The sequence below is a fragment of the Pseudopipra pipra genome, unplaced genomic scaffold (assembly GCF_036250125.1).
Source record: "Pseudopipra pipra isolate bDixPip1 unplaced genomic scaffold, bDixPip1.hap1 HAP1_SCAFFOLD_274, whole genome shotgun sequence".
NCBI classification, from domain to species: domain Eukaryota; kingdom Metazoa; phylum Chordata; class Aves; order Passeriformes; family Pipridae; genus Pseudopipra; species Pseudopipra pipra.
The window spans coordinates 1066-28450 of record NW_026990753.1 but is presented as its reverse complement, the minus strand read 5'-3'; the positions used below and the strand labels follow the sequence as shown (position 1 = coordinate 28450).

The window sequence follows — 27385 nt, the reverse complement described above, 5'->3', positions numbered from 1 at the left end:
CGAGGCGCGGGCGCGGGGCCGGTGGCGGAGCCGCGGGACGGAGCGGGGGCCCCGCCGCCCCCGGGCGAGCCGGGCATGGAGCGACGGCCGCGGGCTGCTGCCGCCGGGCTGGGCACCGGGCTGCGCCTCCCGCCGCACTGAGGCAGCGACGAGTCCCGAGGCGAAGCGAGGCGGGCCGAGCCCGAGGCGAGCCCCGCGGTCTGTGCGAGCCCGGCTTAAGCGGCAGCGGCGGCGGCTTCTCCCGGCGGCCTCCCCGGGGCTGCGCTGGGAGGGGGCCGCGGAGCCGCCCCCGCCTCCTCCCCTCCCCTCCGCTTCCCTCCCCTCCCCTCCCCTCGCCCAGCTTGGGCAGCGGTGGGCGGGCGGCATGAGCGCGGCGCCCTGAGGGACCGGCGGAGCCCCGAGGGACCGGCGGAGCGCGGCTGCCCCCGAGCAGCATCCCGTGGGAGCCGCGGCGGCGGATCGCACTCGGCTGGGACCTGCCATGACTCCCCTGGCTCCTCCCATGGCATGAGCCCGAGCTCTCCTCCCCGCTCCGCCTGCTTTTGGTCTCTCCTCGCTCCCGGGCTGTCAGATGGGATAGGACACACCCGGGCGTGCGGGGCTCGGGGGAGCGGCGGTGGCAACCGGTGACGGCCGTCGGCTCGAAGGGAGTCGAAGATGAGCTGGCGGTGGGCTCGCCAGCACTGGAACGGCGGCTCCTCCGTGCTGCTGCTGCTGCCGCTGCTGCTGTGGCACGGCCGCGTCCGGCCGGCCGGCGCCGACAACGCGAGCCAGGCGTACTACACCGCGCTCATCAACGTGACCGTGCTGAGCCCCGAGCGCGGCGGGCCCACGCTGCTGCGGATCGACCGCGGCCGCTACGGGCAGGACTCCCCCAAGGTGGAGGTCAAGGGGCTGCTGGTGGCTCCCGTCCCCATCAACGGAGGTAACGCTTCCCTTCGCTGGCTGCCGGGTGGTTTGGCCTTTGCTTGGGCTGGACAGGCTTTCCTCGAGAGCTCTTGACAGACGGGGAGGAAGAGCCTGCTCAGAGGAAAATAAAATAAATCCATGATCTGAGAGTGCTGGCTTGAATAACGGCTCAGCAAAGCATAATGTGCTTTCCAGCGCGGATCCCAGTAGGCTGGGCGTATTGAGCGGGTGAAGGTGTTATTCCTAAACTAATTACAGACAGTCGGTAGCGATGGTTGGTTGTATTTGGGGACAGCGTTGTCGTGAATCTCAGAACAGCTGCATAGCCATCGCGCTGCGAGACGTGCATCTGGATGGCTTTGGCAGCTGCGTGAAGTCACGATTGTTCAGTGTGCAATTCCTAAAAGCGCTGTTTAAGCTGCCCATCCAGACCAGGAAGGACTGAAGCCATCAAGTTGTTACTCTCATAGCCAGCCCAAAATGCTCTTGTTTGCAGTACTGAGCACTGGGCAGAGCTTCCAAATAAGTTTTCTTTTAATTAAGTGAAGCTGTTGTCAATCAGTTGGAGGTTTTTTTGACAAATATTGGGGTTTATGGAGAACGCTAATTTGAACAACTGAGACTATTGTGATTTCTGCCTGAAATGAAACCAGTTTCTTCAGTGGTGATGGTGTAGTTTTAATAGAATCTTATTTTGAAAATCCTCCTTGACGTTATCTAAACTACCATCTTTAAGAAATAGACCACTTGATGGATCACAGTGGTCCCAACCTGTCTCCTGGACAGTAAACATCTGAATAATGTATTAAGTGAAATATTGTAGTCAGTTAGAGTCTAAGTGGTGAATGTTAAGAGTGGTTTAGAGGAATTGGCACACACAAAACTACTACATTATTAGAAGCTTTAGAGAATTTGCCAAATCATAAGATCAGGAATACTTCGATGCTTCTTCAGAACAAATGCATCCTGGTAGGCAGCCTCTGTAACCTTCTGGTCCGGATGGATCAGGCTGTGCATCAGCAGGTGCTTGCCAGTCTCACTGAAGCTTACTTTCATTAGCTTTACAAAATGTAACTAGGATATATTAATGGGGCAGATTTTTGGGAGGAAGAGTATGGAAGCAGAAATCGTTGAAGAAATATACTGTAAAACGATTTTCATTTGTACTTCATACCTTCACCATGCTCTCTGAGTCAGCTATCATCAACTGTGCTTGGTCTTTTTTCTGCTTCCTGGTATTCCTCACTTGCACTCCCCATGAAATCAGGAATCTATCCTGAAACTTTTAGGCATGTAAACACTGTCATTGCAAGTAGTATTTTTACAGGTTTTAAAACTGCTGCCTTTTAAAGCATTTTATTTTTTGAAGGTATCAAAGCACTTTATTTTTTGAAGTTGCATTATTTGTCAAGGAAAACTTTTAATATTAATTTCTTTTTAGTCTACTTCTGTAACATTTTCTGCTTTCTTCTGATATGATCTTCACTAAGTTGTGATTAAAACATTGAGGGAGGCTGTGACAGCATTTTCACAGGCTGCTAGTAATGGGAGAAGAGCTAAATAAAATTCTGAGCAGTCCATAAACAGTTTTTTTTTACCTACTGTTAAGCATTACGATGAATAACTTCAGTGAGAAAGTGCAGCAGGAGCTGTGAAACTGCAGACCTGAATTGCTGCAGTTTTGACACGGTGCAGTCAGTCGTTAAAACTTTGTCATCAGTTGTTTGGGGGGTTCAGCTTTGGCCTTCTGTTTCACAACAGAAGACTTAAAGCAAGCACAGCAGCAGTTGTCTTCCTTTGAGATATTCTGAATTGTTCTGTGTAGGTTGTTATATAGTGTACATTTTATTTGAATTTTGCTAAGGTGCTTCTTGTGGTTTAAAGATATTTCATGTGGTAAGAAAGATTGGAATATTTTATGCTTTTAGGTAAGCTGTTCTTGAACATCCTCTGCTTTTTTTATATGTAAACTTGATAAAAGATGATGCAGTCTTGCTGAAAGTAATTGCTCTAATGTCTTTTTATCAGCCTGTTTATATTACTGTAGAACTGGTTTACAAAATATTTTTTCTAATAGCTCTAAACACGAGTAGTTTCCAGCCATTGCTGTTAGAGCAGTAAATGCTCTACTCCTGTTCTCACTTATCCTCAGAAGAAAAGGACTCTACAAACGTTGTTAACAACTATGTTTGAAGATACCTTGAGTTTGAAACTGCTTTGATGTCAAGCAGTTCATGGTTCATCTCATTGCAACTCCCTGCCATGGGCAGGGACACCTTCCACTAGACCTGGTTGATCAGAGCTCCATCCAACCTGGCCTTGAACACTTCCAGTATTGGGGCATCTTTTTATGTCCCTTATTCATTGCCTGAAGGGAAATAAATTAATTTATCAATTCAAGATGTAGGGATAATGGTCTGCTGCAGACCATATTACCATTTGTAGCAGCACAACCTGCGATTTTAAGTGTTCCGTTCTGCAGTGTTTTTTAACTTGTATTCTTGAATATGCCCAATATTCTATATACTGCTTTTCAAAGAAGATGCCAGTCCCATGGGATCACCCGTCCTTTATATCTGTGCAGAATGACGCAGTCCATCACTTCTCCCGTTTCTTTAGCAGAATTTCTTTCATGAAATCCAACCTTGTCATGTTAATCCATGTATTAAAACTCTTTCCCTGTTCTTTTTATAGACCCTCATATGAAACCGATAGGGGCTTTCAAAAGCAGCCTTCCCCTGGAAGTGGTGTGGTGGTAATTGGCGTGACCCCTTGTGAATGTGCCTCCTGAAAGTGCAGCTCCAGCGAGCTGCTGGTCACAGTTGGCTGCTGGGTGAACATACAGCACCTGTGTGTGCACATTTTTCCAAGAACATTAAATGCACGATAGCAGCTCAGTTTCTCTATTAGTCTCCCTTCCGTTCTTCCACTTCTAGTTCCTTTTCTTACCTCCTCTAACTTGTTAATCTTTTTTCGTGACTTAATTTCTTATTAGAAGAGCATTTTAAAAAGCTTCCGGATATGAATTCTTGCAGATTATAGACAAAAGTGCTCCTCTGGTTTTGTGTGGAAGGAGAATAGTGAAATGGCTCTTCACAGCCTGATGCAACTCTTCTGATAGTTTAGTTCAGGTTTGTGAGGTTCCTGAGCGCTTCTCCCTCAGTCCCTTGCTCTGTTATTTGTGATTTTGTGCAACCAGGCATTTCATAGTCAGAGAATGGTTTTGGTTGGAAGGGACCTTAAAAATCATCTTCCAACCCCCCTGCCATGGGCAGGGACACCTTCCTGAGACCAGGTTGCTCAAAGCCCCATCCACCCTGACCTTGAACACTTCCAGGTCATTTCAGCCCAATCCTCTCCCAACAGCTGCCTGGGTCCTTGTGGCATTATCTGTACATGTACATTATCTGTACATGCACCATGTAAGTGTTCAGTCCTGTGCCACTCCAGTGACCTCTGCTTTTAAACTTCTTTGGTATCGGGTGCCTGACACCAGTTGTGCAGACCTGGAAGTGTCAGGCATATTCCTCTTGCCATGGCAAACCAATTTAGAAGCCACTGAAAACTCAAATGGTTCTTGGTAGAAACTGCAGTGCTTTTGTGACTTAGCTCCCTCAAAAATGTTCTCCATGGGGAACAGGACTCTTTGTGACTGTTGAGTTTGTGTTATTGCTTGTTTTGTGCTTGGATTCCAGTTGGAGCACTGGAAATGTCAGTCCTGTGTGCTCTGAGTCCCCTCATGGGTGGTCACACCTTGCTGGGGGCTGAGAACTGGGTAGCAGGGAAGCAGGCAGGGTGGTCAGGACTGGAGATGAGGCTGATAGGAAGAGAAATAGCAGCAGATTCAAAGCCAAACTTGAAAATGTTAAGATTCACTGAGCCAATAGGTCAGGAACAAGGGGGTGAAGGGGGTGGAAGGAGAGGAAGTTTGAAGGGTGTGTGGGGACATGATGGTTGTACAAAAGCTGTTTTGGAGAAAGAATTAATAGGAAGGGGAGATCTCCTGAAGGGGTGTTAGTGTTGGGGCTGGGTAAGGAGGCTGAGAATTTGAGGAAAAACATGTTAGAAAAAGGTGAAAGTGGAGAAGAAACAATGTTGGCTCAGTGTTAGGAATGGAGGTTGTGTGGTGCTGTAACTACAGCATTCTGTCGCATCTGACACTTCATAAACATGTTGTGTGAACAAGTTTTAGCTGCAGAAGGTTTAAAATGCCAGTTTCCTGGTAACTGCAGAGCTTTAGGTAACATTAAGGCAGAATTTCTGGCCCAGAATCCAAACCATTAAGGTTTAGGAAAATGCAACAAGTGAATATATCAGTAGAGTAGAGGAAGAAAAATCTTGTGCCATGCATCCATCCTTTGCCACTGGTCTCACTATCCAGCTAGTCATTAATTGATAGAAAAAGTGGGGGTTATGTATTGGAGTTTTTAGCCATAATTGTAATACTTACTGAGCTAACAAGATTAAATCTGAACTATTACAGGACTCTTCTAAGCTTCAGTGATTTTCTTTTGTTTAACTTCTTCCCTGAAACAAGATTACCTCTTATTCCAAGAGTTTCTTTTGGTGCTAAAGCCAGCTTTAGTCAAAGCAATTACCTGAAAGAGCTATTGAAAATAAAATGTCATTGTACATAACTCATTGACACAACTTTTAAAAAGTGAAAATTATGGCTGGCTTGAATAAGGACTGTATTGATAATAAGACAAGTAGTAATAATGCATTGAAAGAAAATATGTCTATTGAACGTATTAAGCCCTAATGGGACTGCAAATAACTAGTACCCTTCCTTGAAATAAGAATCAATCAGCACTGCTGTGTTGCTTCTGTAGATTTCCCAGCTGAATTTGTTTTCTGGAAATTTTATCACAGGATTATAATTAAATTGTTGCACAGAGCTGTCTTATTTTACCAGTCAGGTGTGCTATGGCAGCACCTGCCTGGGCAGTGGTGCTGGAGGAGGGAGTGCTTTGGGATTCAGGCTGCTTGACACTGCACCCTCCCATGTGCTGGTTTTGCTCCCAACAAGCCTCTTGATCTGCTACCCCTCAAAATACCAGTGGTGTCTCTCCAGTTATTGTATTACAGTGATTGAAGGTCAGACTTTAAAATGATTTCTGTATGTGTAGCTGAGACAGACCAGCTCTGGCAACTGGTGCTGGGCTCAGAGAGTACAGAGAGATCTTAGTATTGGCTAAGATCCAATCAATAGCAAGACATCTGACCTTTAAAAAGAAATAAAAAAAGGAAGAGGAAAAGAAACCCCATGGAATTAAATGGTTAATGCCCAGGGAGTGGGATATTTCCATGAAAAGGGGACAAAGTCTGATAACAGCCAGTGCAGCAACCTTGGCTGAAGTCACTGTTGTGTTCTAAGCAGTGCAAGAGCAGCATAAACACACTGTGTATGAGCGGGAGCAAACCCAGTTGTGGTTCAGAACTAGGAGACTGCATTCTGGCAGGTGAGCACTTCTGGCAAAGCCTCTGACAGCTGACCTAATAATTTCATTTTTTTTCCACAAAATGGCTCTCCCTTGTATAGGGAGAAGGCTAAAAACTTGGTAAAGCAATTGGAAAAGAGGAGGAGGAATGTAATGTTGCTGTGCTAATGTGAGCTTGCTACTACTTCTTCAGTAGTTGAGGGAGCTTGGTTGGATCTGTTGCATTATTAACTATTTTTTTCCACACGAATCCCTAAAATGCTGTCACAAACCTTAGTCCTTCAGCATGAAGGGCTCTTGAATTATAAAAAATGGTCCAGGAGAAACAGTTATACAAGTTGAACAGTCCTGTGTGTTCTGCATAAGGAAACCAAAGCTCTCCTGGAGCTGAAAACAAACATGAGCCTAATGGTAGATACTTTAATTGCAGCTGATCCTTCTGTAAAGAGGCTCTTCTGTGGTGCTAGGGCTTACAGAAGAAAGGGAGATGTTTACAACAACATATAGTACATAGCTCTTAAACCCAGCAGGCTGCCACTTCTAACAGAAAATTGGGGTTTTGCTAGCACATGGTACATAGATAGACATGAAGAAAGGAAAGGCAGAGTAAATAGCTTATATTTCAAATAAGCTGGAAGAGTAGCACACCTATAGGGAAGCAGATGGCTTTCTGGACACTTGTATCTTCTGAAATTACACGAGTGACTTCTGATCATGTTTTTTTTCTGTGCAAGTGATTTGTTTTAGAATAATTTAATGTGAAATTGCTTTTTATTCTGGTGAGTAACATTAGCTTTGGGCACCTCACTACAAGAAAGTTGTTGAGGCACTGGAGTGTGTCCAGAGGAAGACAGTGGAGCTGAGGAAGGGTCTGGTGCACAAATCTGATGAGAAGCAGCTGAGGGAGTTAGGGAGGCTCACTCTGGAGAAAAGGAAGCTCGGAGGGACCTTCTCACTCTCTACAGCTCCCTGGAAGGAGGTTGTAGCCAGGTGGGAGTCAGTCTCTTCTCTCGGGTAAGAAGCGACATGATGAGAGGAAACAGCTCAAATTGTGCCAGGGGAAATTTAGGTTCAATATTAGAAAAAATTTCTTCACCAAATGGGTTGTCAAACATTGAACCAGACTGCCCAGGGCAGTGGTGGAGTCACCATCCCTGGAGGGATTTAAAAGACTTGTAGATGTGCCACTTGGGGACATGGGTTAGTAGTGAACACGAGAGTGGACTTGATGATCTTAGTGGTCTTTTCCAACCTGAATGGTTCTAAAATGGTTCTAAATCTAAATGATTCTATGATCATCCAGCTAATACTTGCGAGCCCATGTCTTCTAGATTTTAGTTGGACTAAAATCTAGCTCCAGTTGGCACTGGAGCTCAGATAGCAGGATAACATAGAGCTGTCAGTGATTCTGTTTATCTTTGTCACTTACAATGCCCACTGATGTGCCTGGCACCTCAGCTGTACAGCAGATGTTTTGTTTTAGCCAGCTCACTATTCAAGAAGGGTGAACCTGATGGTAAGACTTTCACTCTGAAAATCATGACAGGCAGAAAATTGAAAAGACAGGCAGAAAATTTCACATTTCACTATTGTTTCTGAATTTTTAGTTTAAAGTGAAAAGATTACTTAACATTTGTGTGGTGTGATAGGATGCTAATGTAAAGAAAAGTGGGTTGTGGCTTTTTACTAAATCTGAAGTGACTTGCAGACACTCAGTTCAGATTTATCTAAACCAACCAGATTTTTTGTACTACTTAAATAGTGCTGAATTAATATTGTCAGCTGTTAAATTTTCATCAGGATATACTGAATACACCTTGTCAGGAATAACATGCTGTGAGCATTTGAGTGGTGTTTGTTGGTCTATATCTGGAAAGCTTTAATCTCTTAATATCTTGTTTCCAAATTCTGTTGCTTTATCCAGTAACATTTCATAGCTCTGTCCACAGCTGAGAGAGACTTTGATCTCTACTGTGGTAGAAAATTTTGTACTTCTTTTCCCACAGATGCAGTTTCTGTTATCTCTTACTGATTTCTCTGTTGCTTTATAAGCTAAAAATTTTCAAACTGTACAGATTTCAAGGTGCCTACGTGAATTTTTGTAAAACTGAACTATATAACAGACTTTGGGCAATGCTGCTTCCTTATTCAAGGTGCCCTTTGTGGCTTTTATAATTTTTCTCTGTAATAGCTTTATTTTTGTGGCCATTTTTGTTTTCACTTCATATCATAGTTTTGAGCATGATTGTGCTGAAGCAAACCCTACATAATCCACAGGATTACTGTTTTTCATAATCTCATATATTTTAAGTAATTTTATGTTGGTCATAGTGTCTACTTTCAGAGTTATCTTTGGCAGTTTGAGGGGATTCTATGGAACTGTGGCCGTTTATTAAATGGCATTTTCAAAAGGATGTACCACACCTGAGAAGGATGGGATTTTTAGCTTTCAGGGCTTGAGAAACTCCCTATCACAGTTTTGCTGGTGCTTTCCACCTACCATGTTTTTAATTGGAAATGTTCAGAACAAGAGGGAAGTGTGCATTAAACTGCTTTTGTCTTAACAGAGGGCATTGAGGTTGGTGGCACATGTGCCATGTTGTGGTTCTGTAACATTTTCAGAAAGGACTATAATTCCTTTTAAAAAAATATGTACTGTTCTCAAATTTAGGATTAGAAAGAGAAGCTGCAAAAGTGCAGTGGGTGTGAACATGCTCTTTTTGTGATTGATGCTGTTTATGATGGCCATCACCAGTGCTCCAAAACAGTGTGTGTGGATCAGTGCTAGCCAGCAATTTCCAAAAGGGATTCAAGTAATGATGTCAGGGTAATGGAAGAAAGTACTCTATAAAATTTGGCTTTGGGCATCTGTATTTCAGATTTTCCCTGATGCCTGCATGAAACAAAAGCAAAAGTGCAAAAATACAGCAAATAGCCCTCCATGTCTGAAATGTCTGATACAGCCTTGAAAAACAATTGTGAAAAGGATGTGCTGGTATCTGGCTCCCCACCCTCCTTCCAGGGGAACAGGGAGAGGCACTTCTTGTCCAAATTAAGAGATGCAACGACTTCCTGTACGTCTGCCACGGTATAGATTCAACTGCACTAGTTTTCTTTAGGCAAGCAGAAGATTGTCTTTCTTGTTTCAGAAAACATCTTCAGCTCTCTGAATCTCCCTCGTTACAGAATTTAACCTCAGCTGTGTTAAGCTGAGGGTGCTTAAAAAGACGTTTTGTTTCCAGCTAATAGGTTGAACGGGGTATTTTTTGTGGTGGATCTTCTGCTGAAATCTCATAGTCTGTGCTCACTGAACTCACTTCTCTAAAAGAAAAAAAATATAGGACACTTCATTTGAATTGCTCTTACGAACTGCAATGTTTTCTGAGCTATTATGCAAATAAATTGTTTGTTTATATCTTGAAAAAATAACTGTTTATCCCAACTATTTTTAGTAGCCAATGATTCTTATACTCTTGGCATTTGAAAGCAAAAATATATTTGCATTATAGATTGCTGTTGGCTCTAGATTTATAAAATCCTTTCATAATATGACCAGTGTATCAGACTAAACTGTTTCCAGTTTTGCAAACAGATCTGTCTTTCATCAGTTTCAGCTGCTGTAGCGTGAAGTTTATCTTCTGCCTTGGGTATTGTGCCTTTTATACGCAGCTCTGTGTGGGTTTGGGCTGTTCCAGGATATGTTACAGCATCAGAAAGGACAAAAGAGCTTTGCATACTGTTGAATTCAGACATCTGGCATTTGCCATTTCTGTTACTCTTCCTTTATACCAGCTATACCTGTTTAGCTGACGAGTGCTTTGTGTTTGCAAAACCATTTGTTTCTCTATGAATTTGAATACGTTTCCTTGTAGACAAAATGTGCATATATAAAAAGCTGATGTTGGCTGCTGGGGTTTTTACAAGATCAGCTTTTAATATAGTCCTTTTTTTACAGTAGCCTGCACACGGCAGATAACTCTGAAATCTTGTTTTCACAATCTGCTTTGTTTGGTTGTACTTCCCACTGCAGTGATATTTATGGCTGCATTAGAAATAAAAAAAAAAGTTGTAATCCCCAGAATGACTGATAAACAGCTGTTTTGTAAATGCCTATAGCAGATGAACCATATTCTAATGTTTTTAAGCCTCTAGGCAGGTATTGATTTGAATGTGAATTCATTGTTCTAGCTGCACTGGAGTTAAAAATAGCATGTGTTAGTGAGCCTAATTCTCGGGCATATAGTCACAGCTTTGAAAGCGTGAGACTTCTTTTTTTAAGTCTTTTTTTGATAAGAATGCAGTTTTCTTTAGGCTTTATTAACAAGAGGATAGTGGCTTTCTAGTGCATGACAGTTAAGTAATTCAGCAAAACTTGGAGTTAGTTTTGTTCTCTTTTTTTTGCCCGTTTGAACAATCTGCCATCCACGTAAATGTATTTCCCACTTCAGTTGCAGATCGTCTGGGCTGTGACCCTCGAACACGTTTCCAGGTTCCACCGAACACCAAGCAGTGGATTGCTCTACTACAGCGAGGAAACTGCACATTTAAAGAGAAAATACTGCGAGCAGCTTCACATAATGCCACAGCTGTGGTCATTTACAACAATATATCCAGTGAAGAACCTGTCACCATGACTCATCAAGGTAAATAAAATGTAATCTCCTTTGCTGTAATTCTTTTGCCTATAAACTATTGCTGAAGAGCCCTTAGCAGTGGGCAGATGCTGTTTGAAATAGCCTGTTCTCTAATGATGTTTACATGTATGCAATGTAGTGAAATAAGCTAATAATTCTGAATAGTTATTTTCCTTTAGCATACATTTTATCCAGTGTAATTGGTTAAATTACTTCCCTCTGCAGTGGAGATGTGGGTGTGTTGGAGTGAGGAAATAGCTATTAGATCTGAGGAGCAATCCTTCAGTCCTTTCTGAAGAAGAGGAGCTAACATATATACATATATAATGAAAGGTCTAGAATTTTACAAAGCATCTGTGCCTGAATAATTTTACAGCAGCATGGTTTCAACTGGCTGTTCTGGTGGGGACCTTCAAATGTTATCAGTTGTATTTTGGCATCTGAGCCTGCACGACAGTTTACAGAGGGTTGTTTTTCTGCAATGTGTCTGAGTGCCATACAGGAATTAACAAAGCAGTGATTTAGAGGGCAGTTGGCTCTTTAAGTTGTCCAGAATAATGCTGGAAATCTGGTTTTCTGTAGAGTTCTACTTCTTTACTGCTACCTATGTGTAAAATTTTACTGCTGCTAGTGACTTACTTTTGCCAGTGGGAACATCGTGTAAACATTTTCCTTGGTTAAAAACTATATTCACAATTATGATAACTACATTTTTCATTTTCTAGAAGGTTTTCTCAATTTGGAATTATTTAGCTTAATCGAAAAAAAGGCATAATTTTGTATTTGGTGGCTGTACTGCTGTCTGAATTTTTAGGTTTTTTTTAAGAATATTTTCAGTCCTTTTACTTTTAAGCATAGGAGGTTGCTTGGAAACTAGAATTTCCTGATTATTGCTCTGTATATTGTCACACAATTAGAACTGAGTTCTTTCTAAAGTGCTATGGTGGGGGTTTTTTCTCTCCTTTTTTTTTTTTTTTTTTTTTTTTTTTACAAGGCAAATGTCTTGTGGCTTCTTCTGGTTTAGTGAGGTTTGACCTTCCCAATTCTGTATACCATAGGAATTTTCCAGGGAGATTTTGACCTCCATGTAGCAATTCAAAGCCTTGACAGTTCATTTTCATCTTAGATACCTTCCTTAGACATTTTTGCAAGTAATCTGCAGGCAAAAAGTTCCATATTTTAGTGAAACACTCTTTGACACCTTCCTCTTTGTTTTGTTTGTTTGTTTGTTTGTTTGCCACTTCTCTCTCTGCAGATGTAATGCCCTCCTAAACCTTTGACTCTGGTCTCTGTTTGAGATACTTGTAAGAATGTAAATTTTGCAGTCTGTTTAGCCATGATTTGTGAGTTTTCCCATGGCCTGGAATACCTCAGTGTGGCAGGAAAAAGATTACTTTTGCGTTGTTGTCTCTATTGCATGTTAAATCAAACAATGGGCTTGGTTATAATTTTAGTACCTTCTTTTTCATAATGCTGTTAGGTTTGGCAGTTGCTTTCATAGCAATGGGATGGGATCTGTCTTTTCTTAGGAAATCCTGGTTCACTCGGTGTTTCAGCTCTGAAAACCAGTGTGTTCCCTTTGAAACTTAATCAATAGGCCCAGTGGTTCTGGTTGGTTGAAATAATATCTCAGGATATAAAATATTAGAGCAGCTGTGGGTAAAATGGTGTCAACCATATCACAGGTTTTATGCTTTTTAGGCGTTGAACAGCCACATCATCTGCTAATTAGATATTCCAGTGCACTGCACCTCTTCTCCTTAGTATATTCTATCCCCAAAAGTCAGGAGGAGTTGACCCTGTGTATTTGACAGCTGTTCTGCACTGATTCAGTTAATAAGTGTTAGAGTTGAGATCAAGTGAAAATGAAAGTGAGCCACCAAGTTGGTCTTACTTCTCTATATGATGTTTAGTGCTGTGCAGTATTCCCCTTAGTATTCCTCGTTTCTTTAGAAATTGTCTACACAAGACAATTTTGCAGCTGTGTTATGATGACCAGGTTCATGGCTCTGCATTTTCTTTCCATAGGCTGGAGAAAGTAGCCCTTGTGTTGTTCTGTATCACTGTAGCATCATTTTTGTACTGCTGCATAACAGCCCCTAGAAATATTCTGTCTTCCTGGTGAAGCAGAGAGGAAAGAGGCAGCTGGACATAATGCATTCTCTGAGCTGCAAGCTTTCCTACTTGGGTATTTGCATGAATTCCAATCACCTGCTTAGACAGTGTCTGTGGTAAAAATAAATAATATATTACAAAGATTTATGTATGTTGCCCACCTGCAGAGAGGTGATTCCCTATGAAAACAGCTTGGGAAGCAGTTCTCACCTGGAGGATTAATATTTTATCCGAGCTATTTTATGCTTGAACACACATTTGAAAATTTTATTCTCATGGAAATTCATTCGTACTCAAGCTATTACTTAGCAGAATAGAAATTCCTTCTGGTGGCTGGATAAAAACTGTCAGTCTGGAATCAGTCTGTCATCACCATGTCAAATGAACAGTTTCTGCTGCTAATATCAGAATTTGCTTTTTCTTGTGTGATAGTCTGCCCCTTTGTCTTCATGTTGAGTTTTAAAGTAGGTATTGGCCTTAAGGAATCGGTGACCTTTTTTTAAAATACCTGTATTTCTGTTAATGTTATTTGCAACATTATTTTCTTTTCTGTGTGCATATCCTTGTATATATTACCATATACATGTGAAATAAACTTTTTACACAATCCTGTAGGTGTCTTCTATCAACCTAAGCAAAGGATGTCTTTCCCAGCATAGGTTATCTTAGACTATGATGTCAGTGGCAGGAAGGCAGTTTTATGAGTGGTTTTTCTTGCTACTTCTGTTAAAGCAAAACTGATACTGTCTAATGTAAAAAAGAGTCTGTGTGGTGGAGAAAATATGTAGCTATCTCCATTATAAGCAATTATGGGAATAGTAAGGAAATGCAGGTTGAAGAGCATTTTAATTCCTTTTTTGTTTGTGTGTGGTGGAAACAGTCCCGTCAAGTACAAAACAGTTAAACTTGGGGAGGTTGGAACCAGATGATCCTTGCAACCCAACCCATTCTATGTTTCTATGATACTGAATTTCTCTATTAAAATCTAGGCTGGTATTTGGATTTATAGAAAAGAATATAAGCCAAAGAAGCCTCTAAAGTTCAAACTTCATTCTCGGAATTTATGGAACAAATATAGACAGAAAAAGAGAAACCCATATAGAAGAGAGTGTCAAACAGAAGTTGCTGGATTCCAATAACTGCTGTTTATCAGCGCCTAAGGAATTTCCTGAGGTACAGAAACAATTTCTAATATAATAGTAGTTTTAGCAGATTTATCTGATACAGGTAAATCTTTTAAGGTCTTTAGAACAAGCTGCAGATGTCTCATCAGGATCAATCCTTGTGGCCCTTCTAAAGGAACAGTGCATCAATTCCCAGGAAGAAGGTACTTCTGTTCCATGGTGTGCACAGGTGACGCTCCCCTGCAGTGGCACTGTGGGAACATCATCCAACATGGGCTTCCAGAAACAGGTTCCTTTCAAGGGGAGAATTTTTCATGGCCCTCTGTTCACTTAAAAAGCACACTGGCATGGGAAGGAAGGTCTGTACTTGCTTTGAACTGTGCTAAAACTGACTGTGGATTATTTTAGGTCAGTGGGTCAGAGGCAGGAGGGACAGGAAGCGATTTGGAGTTGTTGCCATCTAATGGCTATTCCACGCTCTTGCCCTAATTCGGAGTGGATACAGTAGGCTGCAGAGATCCAGCAATGGAAATGTCACTGTCCTCTGTTGTGTCACTGTCCCTGAGAGCAGCACATCTCTAACTCTGCTGCTTGCCTTTCTCACAAGTGTCTCTTTATGTAACTGTGAGCTGAACTGATGCGTGAAGGCTCTGGCAGGGTGCACTGCAGATTATTTTGCACAAATGTGATGAATATTTTAGCTCTGTACCAAATCCACTGTGAAACTTTCCCTGGATTACTGAGACCTACTTTTTAATCCGCAGCTCAAAATTAATTTCATTGTATATTACGATATTGTTATTAACATTTATTATTATTAATTGACCCTGGAATATTAGTGGAAAGGAAAGAGATGAGTCATTAAAGTCAAAGCTTTGAAATGGCAAAACAATTAATAGTCTAACCATAGTTTACATATATTTGATAATTTTTTGTTTATGTTTGTTGATTGAAAGTCTGGAGAGTAAGTGTCAACAGCATTATTGTTCATCCTGTTTCCCACTACATTTCTTGGAGGTGCACCAATCAGAAAAATCTGTCACACAGGAGATAGAAGTGTCTGACACTTAAAGACACGTGGAGAGGAGTGTGTTTAATGCACAGATTCTGGACCATAAGGAAGCACTTGTCTCTTCAAGACAATCCAGGGAAACCCCTTTGCAGAGCCATCATAGCCTCGGTGCCTTGCAGAACTCCTTAGCAGTGTTTCTGTGTCATACATGCCTCATCCACAACTGAAATAACAGCAGTCAGGCTCATTTTAACTCAGCCAGCTGAAAGGGTAATTAGTTCTGTGACTGTGAAAAGGCCCACGGGACTGTTAGTGGCTGTAAGTAATTACATTCTTCTTCTTATCCAAAGTCTGAGCTTCAGCAGCAGAGTAACTTCCTATATCTATGGACTCAGTAGAACCAAATTTATGATATTAATCTATGAATATGCTATTTATAAAGCTCTCAAAATATTTTGTAGTGTCCTTGGGCAAGGCTCTCTTGCCATTTCTCTTTTGTGCTTTGCTGAAATTGTTTAGAATGACTGTCCATGTCCAGATTGATAGAGTTGTACAGAAGTTGTCTGTCTATAGAAGAAAATACATGAGCATGACAGATTGCCCTTCTTAGAAATCCCTGGGTTTCTTAGCTCCACCATCTATTAGAGGGAATACAAACTGCTATCCAGAAAGAACAAAATGAAAGCACTTGATCACATTATAGAATGCAAGAGACTTATAGTTACCGGAATCCGAATGTGTCTTACGTTGATGAATGTACCAGTAAGGTCCCACTACATTAATATTATTGATTAATCAAGATTGTGACACTATAACAGGTTTTGGACATTGTTCAGAAGTATAGAAAGTATGAAAAAAAAAAAAAAGGTGAAAAAAGGTTGTTTTCAAATTAGCAGAAATATCTTTTGAAGATAAATTTAGTATTTCAGAAATCTGTGAAACTGAGATGAGGAACCTTTTTTCAGCAGTGTGTAATGCATTAGGATTACACCATTTCCCTAGTTCAAAACTCAGGGTGATCCTTCAGCTTTTTATTAATTTGCATTTGTTCAAGGTTTGAATATAGAATTTAGTCTACTTTGTTAGCATACTAAAACCTTAACAGTACAAGTATTCCTTAAATAGGACTGCAAATGAGGTTTACTCACTGTAAAACATGGTTAAATGCCTTGTAAAAATATGCAAATAAAAGAAAAAAAAATCTGTGCACAGATTGTGGAAAGGGGATGATAAGTGATACATTTCTTTCTGCCAAGCTTTTTTTATTCTTCCGGCATTATTTAGGTGGAATGTCCATTTCCTTAAAAAAAAAAAAAAAAAACTGTAGTGCAAGTAGATGCAAAGAAACTTTGCTAGGAGAGAAGTGAGTGTGAAACATCTGTAAAATCATTGCAACATCTGTCTGCTTTTCCCTTATCTAGGCTTGGTTTTTCTTAGTGTAAAGAACCCAAAAGGTCACGTGTGTTAAAAAATATATACAAATGGAATTCCCAGAAGATAAAATTCCTCCCACAGAAAGGGAATATGTGATATAAGTAGAAAGATCAAGGCAGTTCAACGGAGGGGAACACAATGAACCCCAAGCCCCTTAACCCAGTGTCCTTACCATTCTGAGTGAGCTCTGCTGCAGTTCTGATTCCAGGGATGTATAAATTCTCCCCCCTTCTCAGCCCGGCCCAGGGGTCTGTCCTCCTGCTGCACAGCAGAAGTGTTGAAGTAGCATATTTTTGCTTTCAAAAATAAAGGTGGGGCAGAGATTCAGGAACTTGTGGGACACTTACAGAAGTGGGTGCATCTTGCAGCTTAGTAGAGGATCTTAATTTTTCCGACGGTGTTTAATGTCATATGACTTGGGATAGGAGGTAAAAAAGAGCTCTCTGGGTGAGGCTGATGGAAAGGAGATGATCTGCAGAGAAGCCAAAGCCCAATACCTCTCTTGTGCATACTGGTACTGTGTTGTGTGTTTGGGAGACTGTGAGTGTTGGTTTTCTAGAGTGGATATGTTGGGTGTAGCAGAGACAGCTTGACCTTGTCCAGCTGGGGGAAGGCCAGGGGCGTAGCTCCACATCTCACGTGTGTCAGCAGGATCTGGACTTGTGAATGAATCAGAGTTTAACTGTGACTACCTGTTTTGATCATATGCTAATTTCTCCTTAAGAAACATCTCCCTGAGTGTCAGCCTAGAGCAACTGGGTTGTGAAATAATGTCAGCAGTTGTCATCTAAATACAACCCAACAGTTTCCTCCACTGATTTTTTGATTTAGCCCTCCTTTTAGGAACTCTTGGTCACAGTAGGTTATAAAGCTTGTCAAAAATAGGGCAAGAACATTGTGCTGAGGCACTGTTTCCTGTTTAATGAAGGAGGACGGGCTTACAAGTTTGTTATTTATCACTTAGGGAATTAATTTAATGCGCTACAGGCTAGCACAACAAGAGTCTGATTAAACTTTAATATTTGGTTTGAAGTTAATTGTGTCACGCCCATCTTTGGAAAGCTGCTCTTGCTGTTTCTGGTTTTCTAATCATGAGCTTCAATCATATGGCTGCTTTTCTTAAAGGAGCAGGACTTAGTGATCGTCCATCACACGTCTCCTAACAGTAGAGCAGTGTGTGACACTTGCAAAACACTGAAGTGTGTGTCATCATGTTTAGAGGGCAGAGACAGGGCCCTCTCTTAGCCTGGCAGGGTGAAATCTGTTGAAGCTCTTTTTGCTACAAAGAAAAGTTTTATGTTCTTCAGACATACGTTGACAGTATTTTGGTTGCAATTCACAGAAGCCCATTCCTCAATGAACTTGAAATATCTGCTTCTTTGTCCTCTTAAGTAGACAGAACTCAAGTTTTAACCTCAGAAGCTTTTTCATTTTTTGGAGGGGGAGGGTAGGTTCTTTTGCATAGGTTTGTGTAGCAAAGAGACTTTCGTAATGTGTGTTTGTGTAATCAAAGAGTAATTTCTGCAAATACCTGCTCTGTGTTTTGGGATAGTTGTTCCACTGGTTGTATTTGATTGATGCATCCTGTGAAAGCCTGTTACTTTTGAGTAACAGTTTCATATACTGCTGTCCTTTAGGATTTTTCTCATGGATTTTTCTCATAAAATCTGTTTTGGTGTCTGACACTTCATAAAATAGGCATCCTAAAGTAAATGTTTACATACAGACAAGAATTCAACATTTTCAATATTGCGAAGGCTACAGGAAGACAAATGTTTTAAAACGCTATCCAGTCTTATTTTAAAATTAATGTATACCCTTGGCATTAAATTCTTGCCTTGTTTAGAACTAAATAACTGTCAAATATTATGGTTTTGTTCTGTTTTCAGAAGTATTTGATTTGGGACATCTCAAACAACATATTTTACTCTTGACATTACTCATGTGTTGACAGCTTGGATGTGCTCCTGTTTACTTTCTGATTAGATCAAAATAAAAATATGTGCAGCTAGACCTGTTTTAATCACTCTGAAGGTATGCCAAGGGTCTTCCTCTTGGTGTCTGCTTTTCCATAAGCCAGTTTTAGAATGTAAGAGTTACTCTTCACAACACAATAGATAGTACAATGTGACAAAGACCCATCAGACCCTTATTCATCACAAATGTTAAGGTACCTGATAAATTTGTGGTTTTCCCCAGTGTTGTTAAGTGCTGTGGAGTTTTTATTTAAAGCTCTGTTCCCCAAGCCCACTTTTTCTAGCAGCACAGCTTTGCATACAGCTCAGTGTGCCTTTTCCCTTTCCTTCACCTCACAGATTCCATGGATTATATCTTCTGTGGCTAAACCCTTCCCTTGTAGGCGTAATCCTTGCTTCCACCTCTGCTCTCTTGCAGCTCAGATGTCTTCTGGTGTTTTCACAGAACTTGTGATCAGTCTCTCAAAATTTCATATAGAACCGTAGCACTTCATTTGTGCTTTCCTGGGTTTTTTGTTGTCATTTTGTGGGCTCCCAAATTCTGTTGGAATGGTTTCACTGTTAGTGTTTTTCCAAGAAAGCTGTTGCTAACAGTAATAAGACAGATCCCTTTCCTGGGCACTGAATAGTGTGTGTTGCTGTCTTTTTATTTCTGATATAATGCCTTCAGAAATGCTTAGCACAGAGTTATAGGATTTTAACAGAAGAATAGGGAAATCTGCTTTGTGAAGATGGGCAGTTTTATTTCCAATTACATTATCATGATGATGTTCCCATTGTTGCAGTTACACAGGCAGTGGCATTTCAACGTCTGAATCGTGCCCTGGATCCATCCTACAAGTAACTGTCTGTGCCATTCTTTACCTTTACCAGGAAATGTAAAATTTGTTTGCATTTTTTAAAGAAACACTGAAATTTCCACCAGCAGGATGTCCTTTAAGTTTAGGTTTTTTTAGAATGAAGTGATGAAAGGATTCAGTTACAATTAAATGTTCTTTGCTATTTAAAGAGAGAACAATATTCTTTCGCAAGCATGACACGAACGTGGTTTATCTGCTTCATGCTGTGTCTGCAGCATCAGCAGCCACTGTCAGAGACTTAGGAAATTACAAGGACTTTAGCTGAAAATATCAGCCATTAGCAAGCTGCTGACCTTTGTTATGAGTATCTGGCTCAGTTCTCAGTTCTCCCCAAACCTTGTTACAAAAACTCGAAATAGCTCAGTGCCTCTTACAGGTGGTCCAATATTTCCCGTGCTCAAGGTGGGATCTAAGGTTTTGCCCTCCCCATTTGCAAGGAGGTGGTTGAAGCATTGCAGCAGTAGTAGCAGTTCAGTGCCAGGTTGCTGATATGCCCAGGAGGAATTGTCTCACCTGTCCTTCTCCCCGAGCATTGACCAAACAGCTGCTTGTGTTGTTCACAAGCTCAAGGAAAAATAAAACCACCACCTGTTTGGCAGTTGCACTTTGCCAGGCTGCCGTTCCCTACGACCTCCAAGGGACTGTAGTTGGAAGGAAGCTGCTCTTTGAGCCATGCCTGTCTTTAGCTTGGTATCCTGAACATAGCTGTCCATAACTTGAGTTTCAGACAAACAGTTGGTAGTCAAGAATCACCAAAAAAAAAAGCCAAACAACAAAGCCACCACAGATATTTGCTTGTGGTGAGACTAGTAACTTTTCTTTGAGATGACTTTCTCTTGACTTTCTAAGCATGGTCTTTTAGAATTGCTAGGAGATATGGACAGGTTAGTGAGAGAGCAAAGCAGTTTCCTTAGGGACTCTACAGGAAACTTCTGGATGTTGCTGTTTTTCCCATATTCTTGTTTTTAGTGTCTTCTCAGCTTTTTAAGTTCTTCTGTCTTCTCCTCTCACAATGTAACATTACAGAGATTTAATGATTAATCACAACTTCATCCCTTTTCATACGCAGAGTTGTATAACTATCTTAATTAAACATGCACAGGGTAAAATTGCAAACTAGAAAGAGCTGCCTGGGCTTGGATGATAGCAATTAAATGATTTATATTTACAGGCATCAATATTTATCTTATGCCTACCGTCTGTCCTAGCTTGTCATCTATGGTTCAGTGTGTAGTTCATTGGCTTTAGTTAGCATTCCAGCTTCTTTTCTCTGGACACTGTGTTCTTGGCTGAGGAGAATATTGCTTTTCGTAAGATTATGAAGTAAGACCATAGTCTAAGTTTCACAAACAGTTAGTCTTTCTGTCTTCACCTGAGGATTTTTTTTCTGCTAAACTTTCAGAAACACCAGGTTTCAAGGTGCTTAAAATAAATGAGTCACTGTCTCCTCCTGCCCCCGATTGTTCTCAAACATGGAGCTCTTGCTAAAATTATTTAGGGTGATGCCCCTGACAAAAATACGGATGAACCAAGTCCCAGTTTCCACTGAGCTTCAGTATGTTAAACAGGCACAATTTATTTTTCTTTTCTGCAGTTCTCCTTGGCTTTTGCGAGGTCAGAAGCAGCAGTAGCACTTTGGCTGTTCCCAGTTGAGTCATTTGGAATGCAAATCACTTTGCAGTGATGCCAGAGGTTCCCATTGTGCTGGGCTTTATATAAAACGTGTGACAGATTGTCAGCTTTGTCACATTCCCTGGGCAGCAAGGAATAGGTAGAGGCTTCAGCTTTGGATTCAGATAGAACTGGACTAGTATCAGAAGATCTTAGTCATCTTTGCTCTGCAGATAACTATAAATCATGTTAGAATATTATTACATTGAGTGCTTCTGCCTGATATTTTGATATTAACATAATTTCCTGGTGCAAATAAATTCCTGCTGGGGAAGCATAGCAGAACAGTCCCCCCACAGCCTTCCCTGCTTTTCCTCAGTATCCAAACTAGATATGAAGAACAGAAGTGAAGTCTGGGGAAAATATCAAGCAGTATAAATTACCTGCTCTTGGTTGATCCTGCACTCTCAGAGCTGCAGGGATTTGAAGTTGCAGGAGCACAACATGCAGTATGTACATACAGAATCTTGCAGGAAAGTTGTCTCTTTTCCTGTAAAAATGTGCTACAAGTCTGGGCAGGGACTGTCTTCCCAACTGGACAAATGGGAATCTGAGTAAATTTCCATGAAAATAAAGTAAGTGGTGGATTTTTACTCTGAGCTTTGCTGCCTATTAAATATCTTTGTTACTTTGCATGAAACCAGACTTGGTACTGAAGTGTCTATGGAGAGCTGGACTAAAGTTGATCTTGTGTGAATCTGTGCTGTGCTAGAGATTAAATACATTGTATCCATAAATTGTGCTGGATTTTGGTTGCTATTCAAAGCTTTTGAGTGACTGTGACACTTGTTTTAAAAATATTCAGAAGGAAACACTGAACTTTCTTTTCCTACTTAGACCCATATAGTAGGATGAGGCCTGAATGTCTTTTTCATTTCAATTTTGAAATTTCTTGAGGAAAACAATTTGAGGGCTGTGGAATGTCTTCAATTTTTGGGCAAATCCTAATTTCTGAAATTAGCAGCTTTGATTCTTTTGAGTAGTTGTGTCGGCACAATCCACAACATCAACATCAGTGAACTTACTCTGAAAACTGATGATGGTGACTGTAAAAGTTACTATTTGGCATGGTGAATGGAAAGAGTAATGAGATAACATTTAACACTGTTGCACAACTCAATATTAAGTCCCCACTTTGGAAAATTAGGTAGCTGAGTTATTGTGCCCTGGGTTTTAAAAATGCTGCTCTTTTGGCTCATTTTGTGGATACAGTAGCTTCTTAAAAATTAGTTTTTTATTAAAAGACTTTGAACAAATGCCTTGTGTTAAAATAGGACCTCATGTTCTCTACTGTCACAGTAGGTCCTCTATAACTTAAATCCACTCTAAATCCAGAATCTTGGTTCTGAAGTCACCTTATACAGCTCCTCTCTGAGAGAATGTGAATTGGAGCAAACAGATGGAGCAAGCAGATGAGCAGACTTCACAAGCATTTTGAAAATAGGTCTTGAAAGGGTTTTTAGTATAGGAAGCAAATAAATCTGGATGAATAAGAAAGACACTCGTAGGGGTTTTTTCTTTCTGCTTTGGTTTTTCTGAAACTTATTTTTCTTTGAACTTAGGTCAGAATTATCCTGAGTTCAAGATTCTCTTTTTTTTTAATTGCTTTAAAATATAGGAGCACTCTCTGGTCTACAGGTGATTTTGTTCTTTTTCAGCAAATCTTGTGGTTCTCTTATTATCCTTGTACCAATAATTTTCCCTTTGGGGACAGGAAGTAGTCTAGAGGCAAGACACTATGAAAACAGATGGGCTCCACATTCAAAATGGAGCTGATGGAGCTGACAGCCTCTTTGCAATCTTATCAAGCGTGTCTTTGTATGGGAGATAAAATCAGCACTCACATTTCTGCCAAGTTTTTCCATTTCTTTTTTATTTTGCGGCCACACAAGCACACAGGGGAGCTTGCATAACTCCCCACAGCAACATCCGCAGCACTGGGTCTGCTGAGACCACTCCAGCAATATTCTCATACTCTCACTCATCTTCAGAATGTTTTTCTGAGAGTTGCCTGTTTAGGTATCCATGGCTTCAAATATGGAACAAATGTACTCTTGAAAGCTGGTTCAGACTGCACACAGTAATTACAATGTGGGAAGTACTGTGTAACCAGCAGAGATCTGTTACTGCATGTGGAGCTGCAGACAGTTTGCATGTTAATGCCCTGATCTGAAAATCTGGGTTTGAAGGACAAGCCAGGAGTTTGAGTGGCCAGTAGCATGTTCCATGTGCCATGGATGGCTTAGATTAAAATCTCTTGAGTTGTCAAGTGGCTTTGCATTTGGAAAATCTTTTGAGTAGCATGCCAGGTTAATTTTAAATGTAAATTAAATATTTTTCCCTTTTTTATAGGAACTGGAGACATTGTTGCTGTGATGATTACAGAATCGAAGGTTAAGGAGATCCTGAATTACTTGGAAAAGAATATCTCTGTCCTGATGGGAATAGCAGTGGGGTCCCGTGTTCCTCCGAAAAACTTCAGTCGGGGCTCTCTAGTCTTTGTGTCAATATCATTCATTGTTTTGATGATAATTTCTTCAGCATGGTTAATATTTTACTTCATCCAGAAGATCAGGTACACAAGTGCACGTGACAGAAATCAGGTAAGGGGTCTCCTTTTTATTCCCTAAGTTTGGAGGGGATATTTCTGTATACAATAGTCAATGGGGAACAAATAGTTTCTAAGGAATGTCCCATCAAACTAGTGTTCAGAGCCTCTTTGTTCCAAGGCAGAGCCTTTTGCCAGACAAGGATTTTTATATAGCAGTGTTTTCATCCTGAGAAGCACCAGTATAAGATCTTCTTACATGACAGGAAAGAATAGAACTGAAACAAAATATTTGGGTTTTGGTGAGTATAAGACCATGAGTAAGATAGATTCTGTGCTGGCTGAGTAATACATACTGTATTTATGTTGGGAATGGGGAGGAAAGTTAAATTGTGAATGAAATTATGTAGTGTAGGGGAACACAGAGCTAATGTTATGAGTTCTGTCTATATTCTTAAGGATACCTTCAGTAACAGTTAAGGGAATTCAAAAGTTGTATAAAAATATTTCCCAGATGTAATCTGTCATGAATGTTAGGGTAAGAAAGCTAAGGTGTAGAGCTGCTTAGTGATCTGTGTTAACTTTCAAATTTACTTAAGATCACACTTGGTATGGAGTGCCTAATTCTCCCATTCATATATTTTAACAAAAATTTTGTCCAATATGCCTTTCTTACATTCTTTTTCAACTCTTAATTTAAGAACTGAGTTATGTACAACCATACTCAGAGATCATGACTAAATCAAGTTGTCAACTCAAATACAGCTTAAACTTTAGAAGTAAATGTTTTACTAGTGTGGACTTAATGACCCACTGCCTCCATAGTCTGTCTTGGCTTTTATTGAGGAGGGTCCATAAACCTTGAGAAATCCACTGTGCTCTCTTTGCTGTATCTCTCTGTCAAGGCTAGCTTAGGAAGCTGCTGACCTCTAGCCACTGCTCCCCCTTTCCCCCAAATTATGGCTCATACACAGCACCTCACTGTGAGGCTGGTGTTCTGTCAGACCTGAAACAAATGCAAACTTACAAAGCCTCGGTTGTGGCACAGGATTTCCTTTTCAGTTACTATAAATAGTGTCTGATGCTGCAGGTCCCATGGGCGTCCTGTAGATTTTCCTAAGGATGTCATTCTTAAATGACCACACTGTAACCAGTATTTAGTGTGGTCCCTTGGGATGGTGAAAGTTTAAATATAACTGTAACTTAATGAATGTCTGTGGAATACTAAATTGTGCCTTCTCTATCCCCTACATGGCTCTAGGCTTCTTCCAAATGTCCACGTTTCAAAACAGTTGCTCCATGGGGAAAGAGCTCTTATGACCTTTTTTCTTTCTTTAGATTTTTACAAAGGTCAGGAGAAACTTGATGAAAATTTTATGTGGTTTAAAAAGCTGAGCTTATTAAACTTTAATAAGAAGGTGGCGACAGCTACAGCTTAGTTTTAAAGAGCTTTGAGAGCTTTCACAAAGGCTGTACTGTTAGTGATGAAGTAACTTGGTTTAGGCTATGATCTTGTTTTTAAGTTATGTCAAGGCATGCATTTTTACTTTTTTTTTTTTAATCAAAGCCATCAAAAACATGCTGTGTTTTGTAGATAGCAGGAGTAGATACCGTTGTTTCCCATCGTTACTGTTGCACACTTCCTCCGGAGGTGTGAAACTCTGTTGCATGTGGTAGTGGCCTTTTCCATCCAGACACTTCTGGGTTTCAAAGGCAAGCATGTGCTGAGTGCCTGTGCCCTGACTTCAGCAAAACAGCAAATCCTGAGCATTTCCAGTGTTAGCATAAAACAGTATTTGTTAAAATTAGAAAATGGAAGAGATTGACCTCTTAAATGGAAGAGATGAAAGTTATTATTTAGCAAATTTATTTACGTAAGGGAACTTGAATATGCTGGAAGAATTCTGCTGGAATATTATGCTTCCAATAGGAAAATAATCTCTTTAAGATTTCTTGTAGTGCATATACAATCACATGCAGTAGAACGAAATGTAAATACTACCCACAATTACTTAGTTGGTAGTGTTGAGCATTTAAGTTAAATACCTTTTCAGCCTCATTCCTCTCTTAGTAATCACACTTTTGGTTATGCAATGGTTATCAGCTCCAGCAATGTGCCAGTGTGTTCTGTGTCATTAAGTACTCAGGTCAATATGCTTGTTCCAGGGCATATAATTTAGATTTGCTTAAATTGACCAATTTCTCACATATTGAAGTCTGGGTGAGATTCCTGACTTTAGGAGGCATATAATTTCCCCAGCCCAGCTCTGATTCTGATGCTGCCTTTCCTCTTTGGATGTAATTCAGTAGCTGGGATTGAGTATCTGATTTTTTCAAAACCGTGCTCTAAAAAATTTAAAACGAGAGCTGCTGTTCTGTGAAAACCACAAGGAAAAAAAAAAGCACTTATGCAATGCTAGAATAAGTGGTACAGTTGGTTGTGGTAGACTTCTGTGTTTCTCAAGTAAAAGCAACTTTCGGTTTGTATGCAGGAAAATGTGTGATGCAGGGGGTACACCTTGTGAAGGATTTGGGTTTCAGCTTCATAGAGGGTGGGCACAAAACCCCCCCACATTTGTTGGAGGCTGCAATGAGAGGTTTTGATATTCTCAGAAGCAGCAGTTTGAATTCTCAGAAGCAGCCCTTTCAAATGCAGAATATAGGATGGAGGGGAAGGAGGAAATACATGAACTTCCCTTTTTCCAGTCAGTGTAAACCAAGCCTGATGTCTCATGTTCCTGAGGGGAGGCGACAAGATCTTTGTTCCTCTTGGTGCCACATCTCTGGGATCCCAGGGACCAGCTGGCAAACAGTTCTCTGTTGGCTGGGAACTGGGCATCACAGTAGGAATCAGCACTTGAATTGCAGAAATGGCTCCTTCCATCCAACAGCAGTGGTCATAAAGCAGCATAAACAGCAAAAAAATAGCCTGGCCTCTGCATTCAGATTGAGGTTATCTTCAAACCAGTATTAATTTCAGCTTTATTTAAGTCTGTACTGGCTTATTTAGATTTCGTGACCCATATTTTTTTCTTTTATGAGATCCTGGTGGTTTCGGGTAATAGCGAGAGCAAAACTAGGTTACACTGAGAGGATCTCTTGCATCTCAGAATAAAATCAGCCTGCTCGGTGGGGAAATATAAAAATAATTCAAGCTTAAGAGAACAGGCAGTATATTACAGCACACTGAATAAAAACCCAATATCAGCAGAATATAACAGAAATCATCAGGAGGGCACGTTCCTTCAGCTTTTTATCCTGCAACCCAGATTTGATTAGTTTTGCACACAAATGTTGGGTCACTTCTCTGGACTTCTGTACAGCCCATGAGGTTTGTGCCCATGGAAGTGCCTTTGGGGATTCAACTGTTGAATTTTTTTTCCTTCTTGACAAATCTCTGTGCTTTGCTGTGTGTGCATTTTGTCTTATGTGCTGGCCTGCTGCCACAGTGTGTATTGCAATGGTATCACTGAGCCCAAATAAGTCATTATAAAGGACACTAATGAAGCTTGTTTAACAGGGTTAATTTGTGTTCTCTTCTTTGTCACTTTATTAGCGTCGTCTTGGAGATGCTGCCAAGAAAGCCATTGGTAAATTGACAACCAGGACAGTAAAGAAAGGTGATAAGGTATAATAATAAGATTTCAACACAATAAACTTT

At 40.7% G+C, this 27385-nt stretch overlaps 1 protein-coding gene across 1 annotated transcript; it reads left to right on the top strand.

Annotated features, from left to right (window-relative positions):
- Positions 1-9: 9 nt before the first annotated feature.
- On the top strand, positions 10-27385 carry LOC135408264 (E3 ubiquitin-protein ligase RNF130-like). The gene is made up of 4 exons (XM_064643518.1): positions 10-925; positions 10799-10993; positions 23529-23779; positions 27281-27385. The coding sequence occupies exons 1-4, from the start codon at positions 658-660 to the stop codon at positions 27356-27358; spliced, it is 792 nt and encodes a 263-aa protein (XP_064499588.1). The 5' UTR covers positions 10-657; the 3' UTR covers positions 27359-27385.

Bases quoted from the DNA above. Each gene is read 5' to 3' on its own strand.
- LOC135408264 (XM_064643518.1), top strand. From the start codon at position 658: ATGAGCTGGCGGTGGGCTCGCCAGCACTGGAACGGCGGCTCCTCCGTG. The intron at 10,994-23,528 runs GTAAATAAAATG...CCTTTTTTATAG, and splicing joins TGTCACCATGACTCATCAAG to GAACTGGAGACATTGTTGCT. The intron at 23,780-27,280 runs GTAAGGGGTCTC...TCACTTTATTAG, and splicing joins GTGCACGTGACAGAAATCAG to CGTCGTCTTGGAGATGCTGC.